At 56.3% G+C, this 16,769-nt stretch overlaps 1 protein-coding gene across 1 annotated transcript; it reads left to right on the forward strand.

The window, feature by feature from the left end:
• Positions 1-2,239: 2,239 nt before the first annotated feature.
• LOC119112401 (scoloptoxin SSD14-like) lies at positions 2,240-15,970 on the forward strand. The gene is given in 14 exon segments (XM_037236583.1): positions 2,240-2,464; positions 7,766-7,851; positions 8,231-8,366; positions 8,852-8,891; positions 8,893-9,073; positions 9,574-9,605; positions 9,607-9,767; positions 10,614-10,814; positions 11,899-12,038; positions 12,468-12,577; positions 12,688-13,006; positions 13,203-13,315; positions 13,758-13,871; positions 15,464-15,970. Coding segments are annotated over 14 exon segments (1,839 nt in total). The 5' UTR covers positions 2,240-2,405; the 3' UTR covers positions 15,611-15,970.
• Positions 15,971-16,769: the final 799 nt, after the last annotated feature.

Raw genomic sequence — 16,769 nt, forward strand, 5'->3', positions numbered from 1 at the left:
TTTTTTATGTGGTTGGCATGAATAAATCATTCTCTGATGTCTCACACAGCATAATTAGGCATGTATTCTGGGGCTCTGTCAGTCGATGCAATACGTTTTCGGGATCGTTGCAAATTTACGAGTCTCATGCAAACAGACGAGCAAACGAGCAATACGTCTTCGGAGTTGGTCTCGCCTGTATGATTACGTTAACTCGCCCATTTCCTTCGCTCACTCATTATGAATAAGCACTGTTGGCTGGAGATCGGGGGAGAGCTTTGCTCGGGACCCACTTGTGAGGGAGTAGCCAGCCAAAAGCCAAGGAATAACTCCCAAAGCCACGGCGTGATTGCGCCACCGGAAGGAGAATATGGGAGATATTAAAGATGCGGTGTTTGGAACATATAGTGGCCGAAATCCCAGGAGTTTTTCGACCTCATGACCCTTCTTGACGATTTTCACTCTGCCTTCCAAAAAAATTGTGAAATCGTCACCCATGCCATCAATGTGCGGTTACTTGTTTTGAAACTTTCCATACGTGTGTTTGTAGCTGAAGCGTGCAACTACTGGAATCTCATCACCAGCTCATTTGCATTGTCAAAAGCTTTTATTGCTTTGACCCGATCATCCTTGAGGGAGGGGCGGGAAGTCAGAACTGGCGCTTATGAAGGCTGTCACTTTGTAGAGAAATGTATTCCGTTCAGGGGGCCACTTCCTTTTCTCTCCGAAGGAAGGAGTCCACTGGTAGCCAAAGAACCCTCCCAAATCATTGGCTGGCACCGGCCGCTGCGTCCACAGTGCCGGCTGAGCCTGTCCAGTCATGCGAGCGTGCCATCGTATGTGCACCAGGCCTCGATGGAGCTCAGGTTAGAGCTAAGCTGAGGCGCTGGGTCGGACAGCCGGCTTCTCAAGACTTCCGGAGCTAGCGGGCGTTCACCGCCGCCGAGGAGTCGACGGTCGTGCTCCGCCGGACGCCTGTCAGACACCGCGGCCGGGAGCTGAGTGCCATCCCGCCAGACACTCAGCCAGACACTCAGCCGGACGCCTGCCAGCCCTGCCGCCGAGAGCTGGGTGTCATCCCGTCAGACACTCAGCCAGACGCCTGCCAGCCCTGCCCACCGAGAGCTGGGTGTCATCCCGTCAGACACTCAGCCAGACAACCGCCAAACCCCTGCCGCCGGGAGCTGGGTGTCATCCCGTCAGACACTCAGCCAGACACCTGCCAGCCCCTGCCGCCGGGAGCTGGGTGTCATCCCGTCAGACACTCAGCCAGACGTCTGCCAGCCCCCTGCCACCGGGAGCTGGGTGTCATCCCGTGAGACCACTCCGTCAGACGCCTGCCAGCCCTGCCGCCGAGAAGTTGGGGTGTCATCCCGTCAGACACTCAGCCAGACACCTGCCAGCCCTGCCGCCGGGAGCTGAGTGCCATCCCGTCAGACACTCCGCCAGACAACCGCCAAACCCCTGCCGCCGGGAGCTGAGTGTCATCCCATCAGCCACTCCGCCGCACAACCGCCAAACCCCTGCCGCCGGGAGCTGGGTGTCATCCCGTCAGACACTCAGCCAGACAACAGCCAAACCCCTGCCGCCGGGAGCTGGGTGTCATCCCGTCAGCCACTCAGCCAGACACCCGTCAGCCCCTGCCGCCGGGAGCTGGGTGTCATCCCGTCGGATAGCCAGCCAGACACCTGTCAGCCCCTGTCAGCCCCTGCCGCCGGGAGCTGGGTGTCATTCCATCAGACACTCGATGGTTCCATCTTGGGGCAGGTGCGGGATAAAGCCAACTGGATAATTTTTAATAATTGGGCGCGGTGAGCTGCCACGGCATCGCGCCAGCAACCGGCGCTGACATCTGAATGGCTAGTGACATTAAACAACGGGATCAATAATTGACGAGCACCCACGTGTGCACTCTGTCAATACACTGGTCTCTGACCTGGCCCGGCCGTCTTCATCGAAGCATGTTTCGTCACCACGCGCTCTTCCCGCGCGGGCGACCTTGCGCGCGGCCCGCCCGGCGCGCCGCCTTTCCATGCGTAGAGCGGCGCGTACGAAGCCAGGGCCGGCGGGACCGAAGCCGTAGCCGGTGGCATGGCGCCTGGAACGGGCGCCGGCCGCGTGACGCGCCGGCGCGCGCGGGCGGCGCACCGCCAGGTGAGCGGGAGGCGGCAGCCGGCGGCGCAGTACGCCAGGTGGACCGGCCGGTGGACCGCCGCCATAGCGCCCAGCCGCCGCGCACCCGCCTGGAGCCGTTGTGTGGGGGCCGCAGAGCGCGCGGACACGCCCAGGTGGTCGCGTGTGGGCTGACTGACTGGACTCGGCCATGCCGTCGTCCAACCCCAGCAAGAGCGAGCGCAAGCACGCGCGCAAGAAGCGCAAGCTGGAGGAGCGCCCAGAACTCGTACAGCCAGATCACAGACTGGAACATGGACCTGCCGACGCGCTCAGCTGAAGACACGCCGCCCAAGTCCAGGATCACCAACAGGTACACCGGTGCCGGGGCAGACAGGTGCTTGGCTGGCCGCCGTCCGGCGGCGGCAGCGGTCGCGCCAGCGAACGGTGCCTTGCCTGGTGTGACTAGCGACGTTTGGGAAAATGGGACCCGGCCGGGAGTGGCTGGCGTTTGGGAAAGTGCGGACCGGACGGGAGTGCCCAGTTTGCGTGTACATAGACCCGCAGTACAAGACGCGGGGTCCTGCTTACAGCTGTCTCCCGTTCCCGACCGCCCAGGCGAGCTTCCCAAAGCATGGGGACAAAGTAACGCTCGGAGACCCAGATTTTTACTATTCGCTGCCGGTTCAACGCTGTGACTACCTATATATATATATATATATATATATATATATATATATATATATATATATATATATATATATATAGGTACGGTCATCGCGCCACCATCAGCCCGCATGCGAGGGTGCAGGTCTGTAGCCGACAAAGGTTGGTTTCCTGTAGTCGGTACCGATTTGCAATGCAATTAATGGCGACAAACACTTCCTTGGTGCACGTCATCACCGGCATGCGGTGAGGGGATCCCCAGCATCCCTTCAGCTCGGCACCGCCGGCGATGGTTCGGCGCCGCGGCACCAAAACCTGGCAGGCGGCTACTGGCCGCCTCGGCTCGGACGTCGGGGGTCAAGTGGACAGCGATGACGCGGCCACACTTCCGCTGGGCGCGCGGGGCAGATCCCGCACCTACGGTGACACTGCCTGGTTAGGGTACTGGCTATGCACTTCAGGTGGGATTACGGTATCAGTCTGCGGCGATGCTCCCTAAGCCCCCGAGCAGACGTACCCGCACACAAGTCCGCGGACGCACCAGGAGTCGGCTACCCGTTGGAGGAAATGGCATAGCACGTCCTGTCACACACATTTGGTTTCTGCATTACAGGGGAGCGTAAATTTTGTAAAGATATTATTGTGCACGTGGGTGTTGAATCGAGTGAAACGATCAAAGATCATTACAGGCTTCACCACTTGGGAGAACCTCCGGTGTCCCCGCATCAGTACAAAGCTGCTGCGTTTCATTAATCGGTTTATTTCGAGTTGGGTGACAGCACTGCCACGGAAGTGTACTGTAAACCGGTTATTGGTAACTACTTCGTCATTTGCGTACTGGCTACTTGGTTAATGGCATGGTAACCGTTGCTGAGGACCAGTGTTTGCACTGAGAAATCGTGATGTGGCTAAGCTTGGGAGAGCCGAATGAGCACATTCCCACGGTAAAATGTCAGAATTGCGCCAGTTTTCAGTGGAGTTGGGAGGCCGCTGCCACCTCTGCCTTACCTTCCGCATCCCCCAATCGTCCTGACGGGCGACAAGGTACGCTTCATGCAACCACTCTGAGCACACATCGCACCCGTCCGCCATTTCAACAGGCGTTGCGTTACAAAGCGTATTGTTTGTTTAGCACAGCTTGTTTGCGACGATGCCAATCGTCAAGGACATGTACAATCTTGAGTGCCGGCTGGCAGAAGTAACGCTGTGACGTCATCAGCACGGAGCAGGGTTGACCGTCGCTGGCAGCGCCACGTCAGTAGACCTTAGCGGGGTCGGCTGTCACTGGCAGCACTGCGACGTCACCAGACCTGAGTAGGGTCGACCGTCGCTGACAGCGTTATGACGTCAGCAGACCTGGGCGGGGTCAGCTGTCGCTGGCAGCGCTGCGACGCCAGCAGACCTGGGCAGGGTCGGCGGCGGCCGTGTCGTCCTGTGCGCACGCTGAGGCCGTCTCGGACGGGGTGTACCGTGACGGGGTGTTCAGGCCGCGCTGCTGCACACGGATGGTCGTGGGACGAACACCGCATGGGCGGCCTCGCGAGCGCCGCACAGACGCACGGAGTAAGCTCCACTCACCACGTGGGTGTAGGAGCAGTGGAGGAGGGGGCAAGGAGACAAAGGCACCCCACTTTTTAAGGTGGGTGGGCCAGCCATGTTAGCTGCCCCGTACTTTTCACGCTTGTTCAGAATCGATCCGTGTTCAACTTTTGTGCTACTTAGAGCATGCATGTTGATATACGCATCCCATCGGGCATCTTTCTCGATGCGCATCGGGCAGCATTACTTCATCCTGCACATGGCAATATTACATCGTTCCATGTGCAGCGGCCGGATGAAGAAATTTTAAGACAAACTCCAGCACACTCTATAACCCAAAGCTACGCTCTGTCTGTCTATAGCCTTTGTTCTTCTGCCTGTCCGCTGAAGGTGCCATGTTTCATAGTGTCTTTGGGATAAGCTCGTTTTGTGCAAGATGGATATGTCGTAGGCGTTTGGTGTGGTCCGGCATACCTGGCGAATGCTGGGCGTTTCACAGGATGCCTGCGAACGCTTCAAACGTTGGCCGTGTGATCCCCTTCCGTTTAAAGTGCACGACTCATTCAAAGTCCGAGCAGCCACTGGTAGCCACTGGTATCCACCGGGCTAACGACCGCCATCGGAATGTCGTGAGTTTTCGGCAGGCATTTCGTGACTCGTTCAAGTTCTCGTTTCAGGGGCGAGTGTTTTCATCAGGCGGGCGTTCAGAGCAGGGGCAAAACAGTGCAAAATCATGAGCGTCAAATGCCGCGCTGCGTTCGTCTGCACGTCTTGACTCCGCACCCCGTGTCAACCAGTAGACAGACAAACGGCAAAGTTTGTTCGCCGCACGCTAACAGGGTTTCGAAGAAGCTTGTTGCCCTTCCATTTTTCAGCGGTGTTTGTGTTTAGCCACAAAAAAGAAACTAGTTTTTTGAAAGAACTTTCTTTTTTTCTTATTTTTGTTTGTTTTCATTTTCTCGCCTTTTCTTTTATGTCGTTCCTAACTGTTTCTAGATTTGAGGTTCAGGTTCGGGACTTCTGTTTCGCCCATTTCGACGATCCCACCTTTAGTGTCTCCTGCTTGGACCGGGCTATCCCGCCTCCGCTACGTCACCTGTTACTGTCAAACCAGCCGCCTTTGGCGACCCGCCTGCCCCGGCAGCGTGATATGATCGCCGTGTACGCGTGGAACCGGCCCCGAAATTGAGTCTGGCACTATGCAACAAATGGCCGATCGCAGCTTGGCACGGCTGAGAACCGTACGATCGGCTCTTGAGGAGGTTAGGACAATCAGAGTCCCATCGTATGAGACGGAAAGCTCAATGAGTAATGGTGGTCATTTATGAAACATCAGCTCCATCGTGAACTAGCGTAAAGACTGGTGATCACATAAATGCCCGCAGCCTCAAAGGCATTTGACTTTATCTATTCCGTCAGATGGCGGTGTGTTAATCTTACCGAAGGGTTATGTGAAACGGCTGACAGTAAATGAAACGCCTAATTTTCTCCTGAAATGCCGGGTTACGTCAAACGCTACGACGGATTTACGCAGCTTGTCCGGGAAAAATCTGGACTCTGCACCTTCGTCCCACACGCAAAAGGGGACCAATCAGGTGACGTTGGGTGAGGGGCGAGTGAACGCTCGGTGGAGTTGGACGAGGGGCGGGTGAATGCTCGGTGGAGTTGGGCGAGGGGCGAGTGAATGCTAGATGGAGTTGGACGAGGGACGAGTGAATGCTCGGTGGAGTTGGACGAGGGGCGAGCGAATGCTCGGTGGAGTTGGATGAGGGGCGAGTGAATGCTCGATGGAGTTGGATGAGGAGCGAGTGAATGCTCGGTGGAGTTGGACGAGGGGCGAGTGAATGCTCGGTGGACCAAACGTTCCTAAGCACTTAGTTCTTCGAGATTTTGTATAATGCTGTGGCGGGGCGGCGGGTAAGTAGCTCAGTGGCAAGTTCTACAGCTGGCGTCCCACCTATTTTAGACGCCAGTGAGAAATGCTGCCTGTCCACAAAGCATGCAGCCAAGACAGTCAGACGATCAGCCCTCTGTCAGTCGGGCGGGTGGCGGCTGCCTTAGACCGGCAGCAGCCGGGCTGGGGCGGTGGCCGCCGACGACCGGCCGGAGCTCCGGAGGAAAATATTCGAAAGAAGGACTTTTATTCTGTGACTGACCGTTTTGCAGGAAAGGCATCGTTGAAGGGATTTTAAAGAAACTTTGGAAGCGGTGTTGGTCATATATCAGTTTCAAAATTCTGGCCAGCCTGGGCCCAGGTCATAGTTCAGTTTGTTCACTATGTAGGCAGATGCCTCCTCGCCATAGGTTCAGTTTGTTCACTATATAGGTAGATGCCTCCTCGCCATAGGTCATAGTTCAGTTTGTTCACTATATAGGCAGATGCCTCCTCGCCATAGGTCATAGTTCAGTTTGTTCACTATATAGGCAGATGCCTCCTCGCCATAGGTTGGGAGCGCGGATCCCGAATTGAGCGAGAGAACTGAATTGCTATCACCAAATCCACTGGTAGGGCGCGCGGGACCCGAACTGAGTGGGAGAACTGAATTACTATCACCGAATTCATCGGTAGGGCGCGCGGGACCCGAACTGAGTGAGCTCCACGGGTAGAGAGCGCGGAACCGTAAGTGAGTGAGCTCCACGGGTAGGGAGCGCGAAACCGTAAGTGAGTGAGCTCCACGGGTAGAGAGCGCGGAACCGTAGTGAGTGAGCTCCACGTGGTAGAGAGCGCGGAACCGTAGTGAGTGAGCTCCACGGGTAGAGAGCGCGAAACCGTAAGTGAGTGAGCTCCACGGGTAGAGAGCGCGGAACCGTAAGTGAGTGAGCTCCACGGGTAGGGAGCGCGAAACCGTAAGTGAGTGAGCTCCACGGGTAGAGAGCGCGGAACCGTAAGTGAGTGAGCTCCACGGGTAGGGAGCGCGAAACCGTAAGTGAGTGAGCTCCACGGATAGGGAGCGCGGAACCGTAAGTGAGCGAGCTCATTGTTTGCGGAGCACGGGCGAACAGGGAGTGGGGCGGAATAATCCGTGCTCAAGGTTTGCTCGGAACAGGACCTTTGGGATTCCAAGCAGTCATGATGCCGGTGTCTGACCGGTTTTGGCAGGCTGACATTTTAAAATGTCAATGACATGCACACATGGCATAGATCTTGATAACCATCACCGAATATGATATCACTTCTTCGAATTGCGGGACGGTCTTAACTCTTGGAGCTCAATTAAAAACAACTGCCAGGGTTAAGATAGTGCCACTGTTCGTGTCAAGATGCTTCAGCGTTGCACGAGTTGTCCATGGATACGAGCATGTTTTTCAAGGAGAGATAATGAGGGATGTAGGCATTAAACGACCAATAGCATAAATCGATCGGGTAAACGGTTAGCTCGGCTTGAGTATGCGACTATATGTGCACGTTGTTGAGTTGCACTGTGTCGGACAGGAAACGTTAAAATGCTGACATTATTTTTTGTTTCAGGTGTGTGGTGAAGAGGAGCCATATCGTAATACTGGGAGTTCTCCTCATTCTATGCATTACCTCCATAGCGTTATCGTTGGGATTCGGTAAGTAGAAATATAAAGCATCGCCCTCCTCCGCACTAATCAGCATCCATCACTGGCTATCATGAATCCATCAATCACCAATCACAACTCATCAAAGACGTCTGCCCGGCTTTGTATTGCACTGCGCCGTTGATCGGATGTTTGTACATGAAGAGGCGTGAGCGTAGGTGAAGCTTTGCCTGGCCATAGCTCTCGGTCATCTAAATAACGCTGTAGACAGCCTCTCAGATCGCCGGAGCCAGAAAGCCGATGTGTTACGCAGACCGCGTCCAACGTCACACGTTGAACGCGACTCCGCTGAAGCCATACCCCTGAGCTGATCGCCGCGGCCTCCTCGCGCGGCGAGCGCTCCGCCTCAGCGTGCCTCGGTTCGCCCCAGGCCTGCCGAACATGAACCCGCTCGCGCAGAGCGCGCCGCCGCTGGAGAGGCGGCCGGCGCCGTCGGCAGCGCCGCTCAAACAGTTCCAGCACGCCGCCATCGTCGCCGACGCCGACGAGTGCGCCCAGATAGGACTGTGAGTGTCTCGTGGGAGGGCGCCAACACTGGGTGCCAGCGTACGGGAGCGGTGGGTTGAGATCGGAGTGTGACTGCCAGGGAAGTGCCGAGATGTTTCAGGGAAGTGTGTTGAGACCAGGGTGTGAGTGTGTCAGGGAAGTGCCGAGATGTTTCAGGGACGTGTGCCGAGATCGGCCCTTATGTGTTCCGTAGAATTAAACATGGCGTGATACACTTCTAGCAAGTAATAGTCAAAGTCTCCGTTTGGGTTTACATCATGTACACACCATATCATGATCTTGCGATCGGTCTATGCTATCTCTTGGTCTTGCGGTGTAATTTTCCACTGGCTGGCCATCTGGGAACATTTTATCGAGACTCTGTGATGTGTTTGGTCCACGAGAAGCGTGGTTGACCTCCTGCGAAGGGCCAGATGCGGACTGCACGGCTGCCGTCGCACTGCGAGTGACCTCTGACGTGCCCCCTCCCGCCGCCGCCTGGCAGGACGATGCTGCGCCGCAACGGCACGGCTGTGGACGCGGCCTGTGGCAGCCCTGGTCTGCATCGGCGTCATCAACGCCCAGTCGGCCGGCATCGGCGGCGGCCTGCTGATGACGCTATACGACCGGCCGTCGCGCGCCGCCGCCGCGCTGGTGGCGCGCGAGACGGCGCCGGCCGCCGCCACTCGCGACATGTTTGTCAAGGACCCGGGCCAGGCACAGCTGGGTAAGCCCAAGCCGTGGCCCGTGCTAGATCTTCGTCTTCTCTCATATTGCGTGCAGTCTGTGGTTGCGCGCCTTCTGCATGTATTCAAGACGTCTGTTGGTGTAGGGCGCCACGTATATTTCCATGGATGACCTTGGAGAGAAAGCTGTACCAAGTAAAGACACATACTTTGCCAGATGTGCGTGAGATGGCCGTGTCTATATTAGTCCTGTGTCATGTATGGGGTGACCTTTTCTGTCGTTTCTCTGTCTCTCCTGACCCTGCCTGAGGTGCTCTGCCTGTCCTGACCCTGCCTGAAGTGCTCTGTCTGTCCTGACCCTGACTGAGGTGCTCTGCCTGTCCTGACCCTGCCTGAAGTGCTCCGTCTGTCCTGGCCCTGCCTGCCTGCCTGAGGTGCTCTGCCTGTCCTGACCTCTCTTGAGGTGCTCTAACTGTCCTGACCCTGTCTGAGGTGCTCTGTCTGTCCTGACCCTTTTGTGCGCGTGTGCTGGTCTTCTCAGGCTGGAGAGCCGCTGGCGTGCCGGGAGAGGTAGGCTGGCTACTGGGCGGCCCACCAGAAGCACGGCAAGATCGCCTGGAAGGAGCTGTTTCAGCCCAGCATCGAGCTGTGTCGGACTGGCTACAGAATCAACGAACATCAGAACAATCACCTTCAGAAGAAGAAAGCTGATCTGTATAAGGATAAGTACTTCAGGTAGGCACGCCGGGACGATGAACGAGGGCTGCGAGAACTGGCTGATGGGAGGGATAAGTCAGGTACATATTTCCATCGCACGTTATTTCAAGCTGGGTTTCTGGTCAAATGAGCCTGACCTGAGTTATGATGCAGTTTCCATTGGGGTAGCCTAGCCCGGCAGCCGTACTTTATAAAAGGTGATGACTTCAAGAATTGCTGGTCGTACAGCATGCATTTTACACCGATAAGAAACGCGCTTCTTGAACTGCTCTTTGAGTTACTGGACATTTGAAAGCAACCTGTTTGGTGAGGCGCGTTTTTGTGATAATGGGATATCACCGCGATGGAGCAATAAACATTCAAAATGCGGAGCAAAGAACACCGGTGGAAATCAGGTCGTGGTATCGATGATCCAGCGTGTCGAGACATGGAAATAACAGAACCTGACTAAGGAGAACACAGAAAGTAAAATGAACAATCGCGTGGTTCGATGCTTGGAGACGGTCACTCGCTGTCATGCAAAAGCCACGGATTTCGAGGCATTTAAGAAAACCGCTGTCGAGTCTCGGGGATCAGAGCAGACGGAGACGCAGAAAACTGTACGGTATAGGTGAATGGGCATCACTACAAAACTGCATGAAATGTCGGTTTTAATCATTGTTATGTTCAGTTATGTATGGTTACGTGTACATATGTTGCGTGTCGTTCTTTTCCCAAACCGATGTGTGATGATACGCATGATTGAAGTCATGGGTACTGTATTTAGATCCAGAATAACGTATTATAACCCGCACGCGACATCTCCGCTTCGTGGCGATGATGTCATACTTCAGCTGGCTTGTTGACCTCAGAGCCGTTTTTCAGGTCTGTCTTCTTCAACGAGACATCGGGAGAGCCGTTCCCGGAGGGCCACCTGATTCAGCGGCCGAAGCTGGCTGAGACGCTGCAGGCCATCGCCGACGGTGGCGCCGCCGCCCTCTACGGCGGACAAGTCGGAAAGCTGCTGGTGGAGGACATCCAGAAAAATGGCGGCATCATCACTCTGCAAGACCTTAAAGACTACAAGTAAGAACAATATGTTTTTTTTGTCAGCGTGAAACAATTATGTTAAACTAGCTATCGTTTAGCGGCTGTAGGTACTCACACATAGACCATTTTCGTGCGATACGGCGGGGAACGCAGTTAATTGCTGCAACATGTATGGCGAGGCAGTATCGTATGTGTTCATCATGGAGCCGTCTGACGTCCGTATGCACCAGCCGAAACAATGTCTCTGTATCGCTGCACCTCGCCACTGTTGGCTGATGAGTGGAATGAGGGTGCCGGTAATGTAGTGGTCAACACGTCTGTGTTAATCCACTGCGCGTCTGGGAAACCAGAGGTACGGAGTTCGATTCCCCGCGGTGCCCGCCCTTCCTGCCAGGGTGAGAGGCAGACGACGCCGTATAGCCTCAGCAACTGAGTGCGTCGTAAAGCCCCAATCACACACACACACACACACACACACACACACACACACACGCACGCACGCACGCACGCACGCACGCACGCACGCACGCACGCACGCACGCACGCACGCACGCACGCACGCACGCACGCACGCACGCACGCACGCACGCACGCACGCACGCACACACACACACACACACACGATGAGTGGAATAAAAGCTGCGAAGCTGTCATTGGCCTCCTCGCCCCGCAGGATCGTGTGGTGACAACTGGTGGTAACCCAAACAATTGCGAGTCAACCTGTGCTTCGCGATACCACTCACGGCCCTGGGTGTCCCTGTATGTCCCTGCAGTGGCTGTCCCTGTGCGAAGTGTCCCTGTGTCAGGTACCCTTGCGCAGATTGTCCCTGTTCCGCGTCTGCCGTGTGTAGGTCCGCACTCACCAGGTGTGCCTACGGCGGGTATTCCTGTGTCCGGCATTTCTGTACCAGGTGTCCGTGTGCATGGTGTTCTTTCATTCGATATACTTATATAGATAATCCCTGCACTAGGTGTCGCTGCACCAGTATTTCCTGCATCGGTCAGTCCTGCACTAGTTATCCCGCACCGATTGTCCCTGGACGAGGTGTTCCTGCACCGCGTGTCCCTGTACAGCGTGTTCCTGTACCGCGTGTCCCTGCACTGCGCGCGCCTGTTGCAGGGTCCGCTGGGTGGAGCCGACCTCGACGCGCCTCAGTAGCGGCATGGCCCTGTACGGCGTGCCCCCGCCCGGGTCAGGCTCCCTGCTCACATTCGTATTCAATATCCTGGACGGCTTCCAGTACGGCAAGAACAGGCCGAGTGAGTGGATGTATTTTTATCAAACATTAATGACGAGAAAAGCGCTAATAGTTCGCGTAAAATAATGCAGAAATAACTTAGGGTACTCGACGCTCCCAACGTCGCTATCATAAGATCTTGTTGGTGCGGTATGTCTAGCTAATTCACGCAGGAACACGCCTGCTGTTTTTGCTGAAGCAAGTCACCGAGACGTGTGTACCAGCGGCTCCGTCTGTTGCCTTTTTAGAACGTCAAAGTTGTCGGAACCACCATTGCCGACTTGATTTACGGTATACTGCCTTGATATACAGGATTTCTTTCCGGAAATTTGGCTGCTGTGACTTATTGTGATTGACTTGTTGACTTGCGCACCGCCTGACTATCATTCACGCGCACCGAACGCCGTCTTCCACGTCTTCCACTTCCTCATGCTGTTATTCGGCCTTCCAGAGACGAAGGAAGAACTAAACCTGATGTATCACAGGATCGCCGAGGCGTTCAAGTACGCGTACGCGCGCCGGACAGACCTGGCCGACCCCAAGTTCGTTGACATCTCCGAGGTAAGCGGGGATTCACTGGCCGCTGACCGGTGTCGTCCGTGCAGTGTCGCTGCGCGTGCCGTGCCGCTGACGGGTCCGTCCCGAGCTCTGAACGACCGCCCCGCCGCCAGCTGATGGCGAACCTGACATCGCCGGACTACGCCGAGTTCGTGCGCGGCCTGATCGACGACAGCCGCACTTACAACGACCCGGACCACTACGGCGTGCACGTGGCGCCGGTGGAGGACGCCGGCACGTCGCACGTGTCCGTCATCGACCGCTACGGCAGCGCCGTCTCCGTCACCAGCACGGTCAACCTGCACTTCGGCGCCAAGGTGCTGTCGCCCAGCACAGGCATTCTGCTCAATGACGAGATGGACGACTTCTCCACGCCCGGCGCCAAGAACTATTTCGGCCTGCCGCCGTCGCCCACGAACTTCATCGAGCCAGGTCAGTGCCCCACGGTGTCGGTCATCTGACGTAAGCACCCCGTGGAGGTGCTCTCACACTCGAATGAAGTTGAGTGGTCCACACGCTCTCCACGTGTTGGATGGCAGCTGGCTTCCGGCATACCGGTAAGCGTGCGGTGTCCAACAGTTTCCTCGATTAGACGCGGCGGTATCTGACGTGTGCCGCTCTGTTGCAGGCAAAATGATGGTGTCGTCCATGTGCCCGTCGCTGTTTGTGGACGCGGCTGGTGACGTGCGGCTGGTGACGGGAGGGGCTGGTGGCACGCGCATCACCTCCGCCACGGCCCTGGTGAGTGGTGCTGCGGAACTGCTGCGGCTGGACGCAGCTGAACTGGGCAGAGCGCACATCCCCGTCATCGTTCTCGGGAGTGCTGAACAGACCACTGACGGAACTCTTCTCCTGCGGAACAGACCACTGACGTGCCGGGATATTGGGGCATGCGATAAGACGGCCATGGGACGACGACGGGATCTTTCCAATGCAGTTCGGTTATCGTTTTAGTTTCCGATGCAGGTGGCTGGTGGTTAGTGTTAACTCACCTGTTCTTCGTTGGTTGTGCGATTCAGCGATCGGAGCTTTGGCTCACCGTTGGTATTTCTGTGTGCGTCGCAGACGCAAACATGGCTGGTATCTACATCTTTTTGAGGGAATGCGCATACACGCCGATTCAGCGTGCGCTGCGCTCCAATTTTCCACCCGCCGGCTGTTGACGCACCTGATCACGTTCCAGACGGCCTTCCGTCACCTGTATCTGGGCGAAGACCTGAAGCAAGCCACTGACTTCCCACGGATTCACCACCAGCTGTTCCCGATGACGCTCAACTACGACGCTGACTTTCCTCCGGTGCGTGTGTGCTGTTTTGTGTGGTGGAGTCAGGTGCGTGGCCGGCCGCCAGTGCGCCACGCTGACTAGGGCTGTTTCCCAGCCGCAAACGTCTCGAGTGATCTTAACACGCGCCAGGGTGGCCAGTTGAGTACTACCTGCTCGGGTCGTACACCTGACCCCGCAGTCTCAGTTGTCTTCCACCTCACTGAAATGTCCCCACAATTTAGTTATGTCTCCACGTGAACTGATATTTGTCACATATTGATGTCCCTTGGTCAAGACTTTCGGGTCAAACAAGGTCAAACTCCAGATCGGTGTCCGAAGTGCCCTCAGACCTCACGCAACCGTTCTTACCTAGATATATTTTTCTTCGCGAAAAGTCACCGGGGTACTTATAAGCGTGCGACCTTACTTGGGCCATAGAAAGTGAAAATCGCCGAAAGCCTTCAGGGTTGTTGTGATATTTGAATTCATAAGCGGCGTTGAGAACCCCCCGAGGTGGTATGCTCTTCAAAGTAAAAGGTTGATCGCGATCGTTTTAAGCCAGTTACCTTCTCTGCCTTTCACAAATTCAAAATCGCAAGTATTTTGCTATTCTTGTGAGTAAGAAATCCAAAATGAGCGTCAAAAGCTGACCCATCAAGCAGGTTCCAGTAAATGACTTTGACCTTGACCAGACGGGAAGTCGTAATCCTTATTTCAGCCGTCTCATTGATATCATTGATCTCATGATGATCTCATGATCATGAGATCTCATCGTCATCATTGAGACTACCTCAGTGTGATGACTTCGTCTTACACTCCGTTGTTGCAACAGATTGACGGTTCCCCAGGTATAAATTACCACCACTGACAGTTGACAGCCATGGCCTGATTTTGACTTGGTACAGGCCAGCGACCTTACAAGATATATCAGCCTTTTTAGACCAGTAGATTGGCTATGTGATAGCTGACAACCTTGCAAAGTTGGACGTGGCTACGTCGCAATGTTTGGAAATTATCATGGAACAACCTCCGAGGGTCAACTTGACCGCCACCCGAACATGTGTTAAGCTATGGTGAGCGAGACCAGCCCCACGGTAATGTCCGCAAAAGCAGCCACAAAGGTGAGGTGCCGCGCCACCCTTCTACGCGTGAGCGAGAGCTAGAACAGGTGTGGATCCGAGTCAGCAGTGATACCCACCCTCCTCCATCACTTAGCTGAGCTCCCGTCCCAGCTAGCTCATTTCTGCTCCAGCTGGCTCAGCTCCTGTGCCAGCCGGCTGAGCTACCGTCACAGCTGGCTGAGCTCCTAACTCAGTCGGCTCAGCTTCCGCTCCAGCTAGCTAAGCTGTCACAGCTGGCTCAGCTCCGTCTCAGCTAGCTCATCTTCCGCTCCAACTGGCTCAGCCCCTGTCCCAGCGGCTGAGCAACCGTCACAGCTGGCTGAGCTCCTATCTCAGTCGGCTCAGCTTCCGCTCCAGCTAGCTGGGCTGTCACAGCTGGCTGAGCTCCCGTCACAGCTAGCTTAGCTACCGTCTCAGCCGGCTCAGCTCCTGTCCTAGCTAGGTAAGCTGTCCCATTCGGGGGCCACTGCCAGTCACCCGCTCAGAGGCGCGTCTCAATTTCAGACAACGGTGGCCTACCTGTCCGACAAGGGCCACAACATGGAACAGTGGGAGCAGCGCTCGGTGGTGCCCGTCCTCAGTCAGGAGGACGGCACCATCTACGGCAACATGGACTACAGGAAGGGCGCCGGTGACGTCATGGGCTTCTAGCACCCCTGTGCTCCAGGCTCGGGTGTCTTCTGGCGTCTGTCGCGCGTATGCACAGTGCACCAGGAAGAAGCACAAGGGAACTGCGCGGTGAATGACCACGCCCTGAAGCTTCAGGCTCTGCGGCACCGAACCATCTCAGCTAATGGGACATTTACTGAGTGCCTCAGTGCCCTGTGGTGTTGTGGCTGCGCGTAGGGTAGGAATGGACCCCGGTCACGCGGGTCGCTCCGTGATAAGGATTGCAAGACACTGAGGTGGAGCGAACGCCAGTAGCTATCGCATGAGGACGTTCCACATGTATATTTTTTGTCGGTTTGTGATGTACTCTGAGCTGATTACTAGTAAAGATATGGACTGATAGACTCTGGTTTACGGTCGCACACATTTACCCAGAGCACATTCCGGCATCTTCGGCGAAATGTTGACGCGGGGCCCAGCACCGGCTGCTGAAGCTCTCAGGCGGGCCCGCGACATTGTTTTCGGCCATACGACCGCTCGTGTCGCGTGCCTGTCGCGGTCAGGGCACGTCCGGGGGATGCGGAATGTGTTTTTTGGACGCAGGCACAGGCACGCACCTTCGCAGGGAGCGTCAGGGACTACGGCGGCCGCATGGTCACCCGAGAGCGAAGGCGTGACCGGATCCAGCCCAAGCCCCACGTCAGTGTCTGCGCGCTTGTCCGACCCACCTTCACGTCCCGCCCAGTCCCGACCAAGGGTCGCCCGGGGCTGCGAGTTTCGTCGATCGGCGCCGCCATGGTGCGGCCCGACGCGGGGGACAGCGCGGCCTTTCTTTAAGCCGCCCTCTGCCGCCGTGTCCACAGCGAGTCTGCGCTCGCCCGCCCGCATCCAGCCAGCGTTCGCCCGCCGGGCTCCGTATTGACTCCTTTTGCCGTATTTCCGACATTGCACTGCCGCCAGCAGTCGGCAGGTGCCGGACGGACAAGCACCAGTCCGCCCACACGGAGGTCGCGCCATGGCTTAGAACGTTTCTTTGTGATGGATCGAGGGAATTATTCCTGCCAAAACAGCGGGACGTAGTCTTCCACAAGGGACAGAACCCACGTCAGGGCGACGAGCGGTATGCCAGCCGCCCGCGCCAGGACGGACGGTTGCCGAGTTTGGCAAGTGTGACGAACGCCAACACGCAGCTCTCGACACG

The sequence above is a fragment of the Pollicipes pollicipes genome, unplaced genomic scaffold, assembly GCF_011947565.3.
Source record: "Pollicipes pollicipes isolate AB1234 unplaced genomic scaffold, Ppol_2.1 Scaffold_7261;HRSCAF=8764_pilon_pilon_pilon, whole genome shotgun sequence".
Lineage (NCBI taxonomy): Eukaryota > Metazoa > Arthropoda > Thecostraca > Pollicipedomorpha > Pollicipedidae > Pollicipes > Pollicipes pollicipes.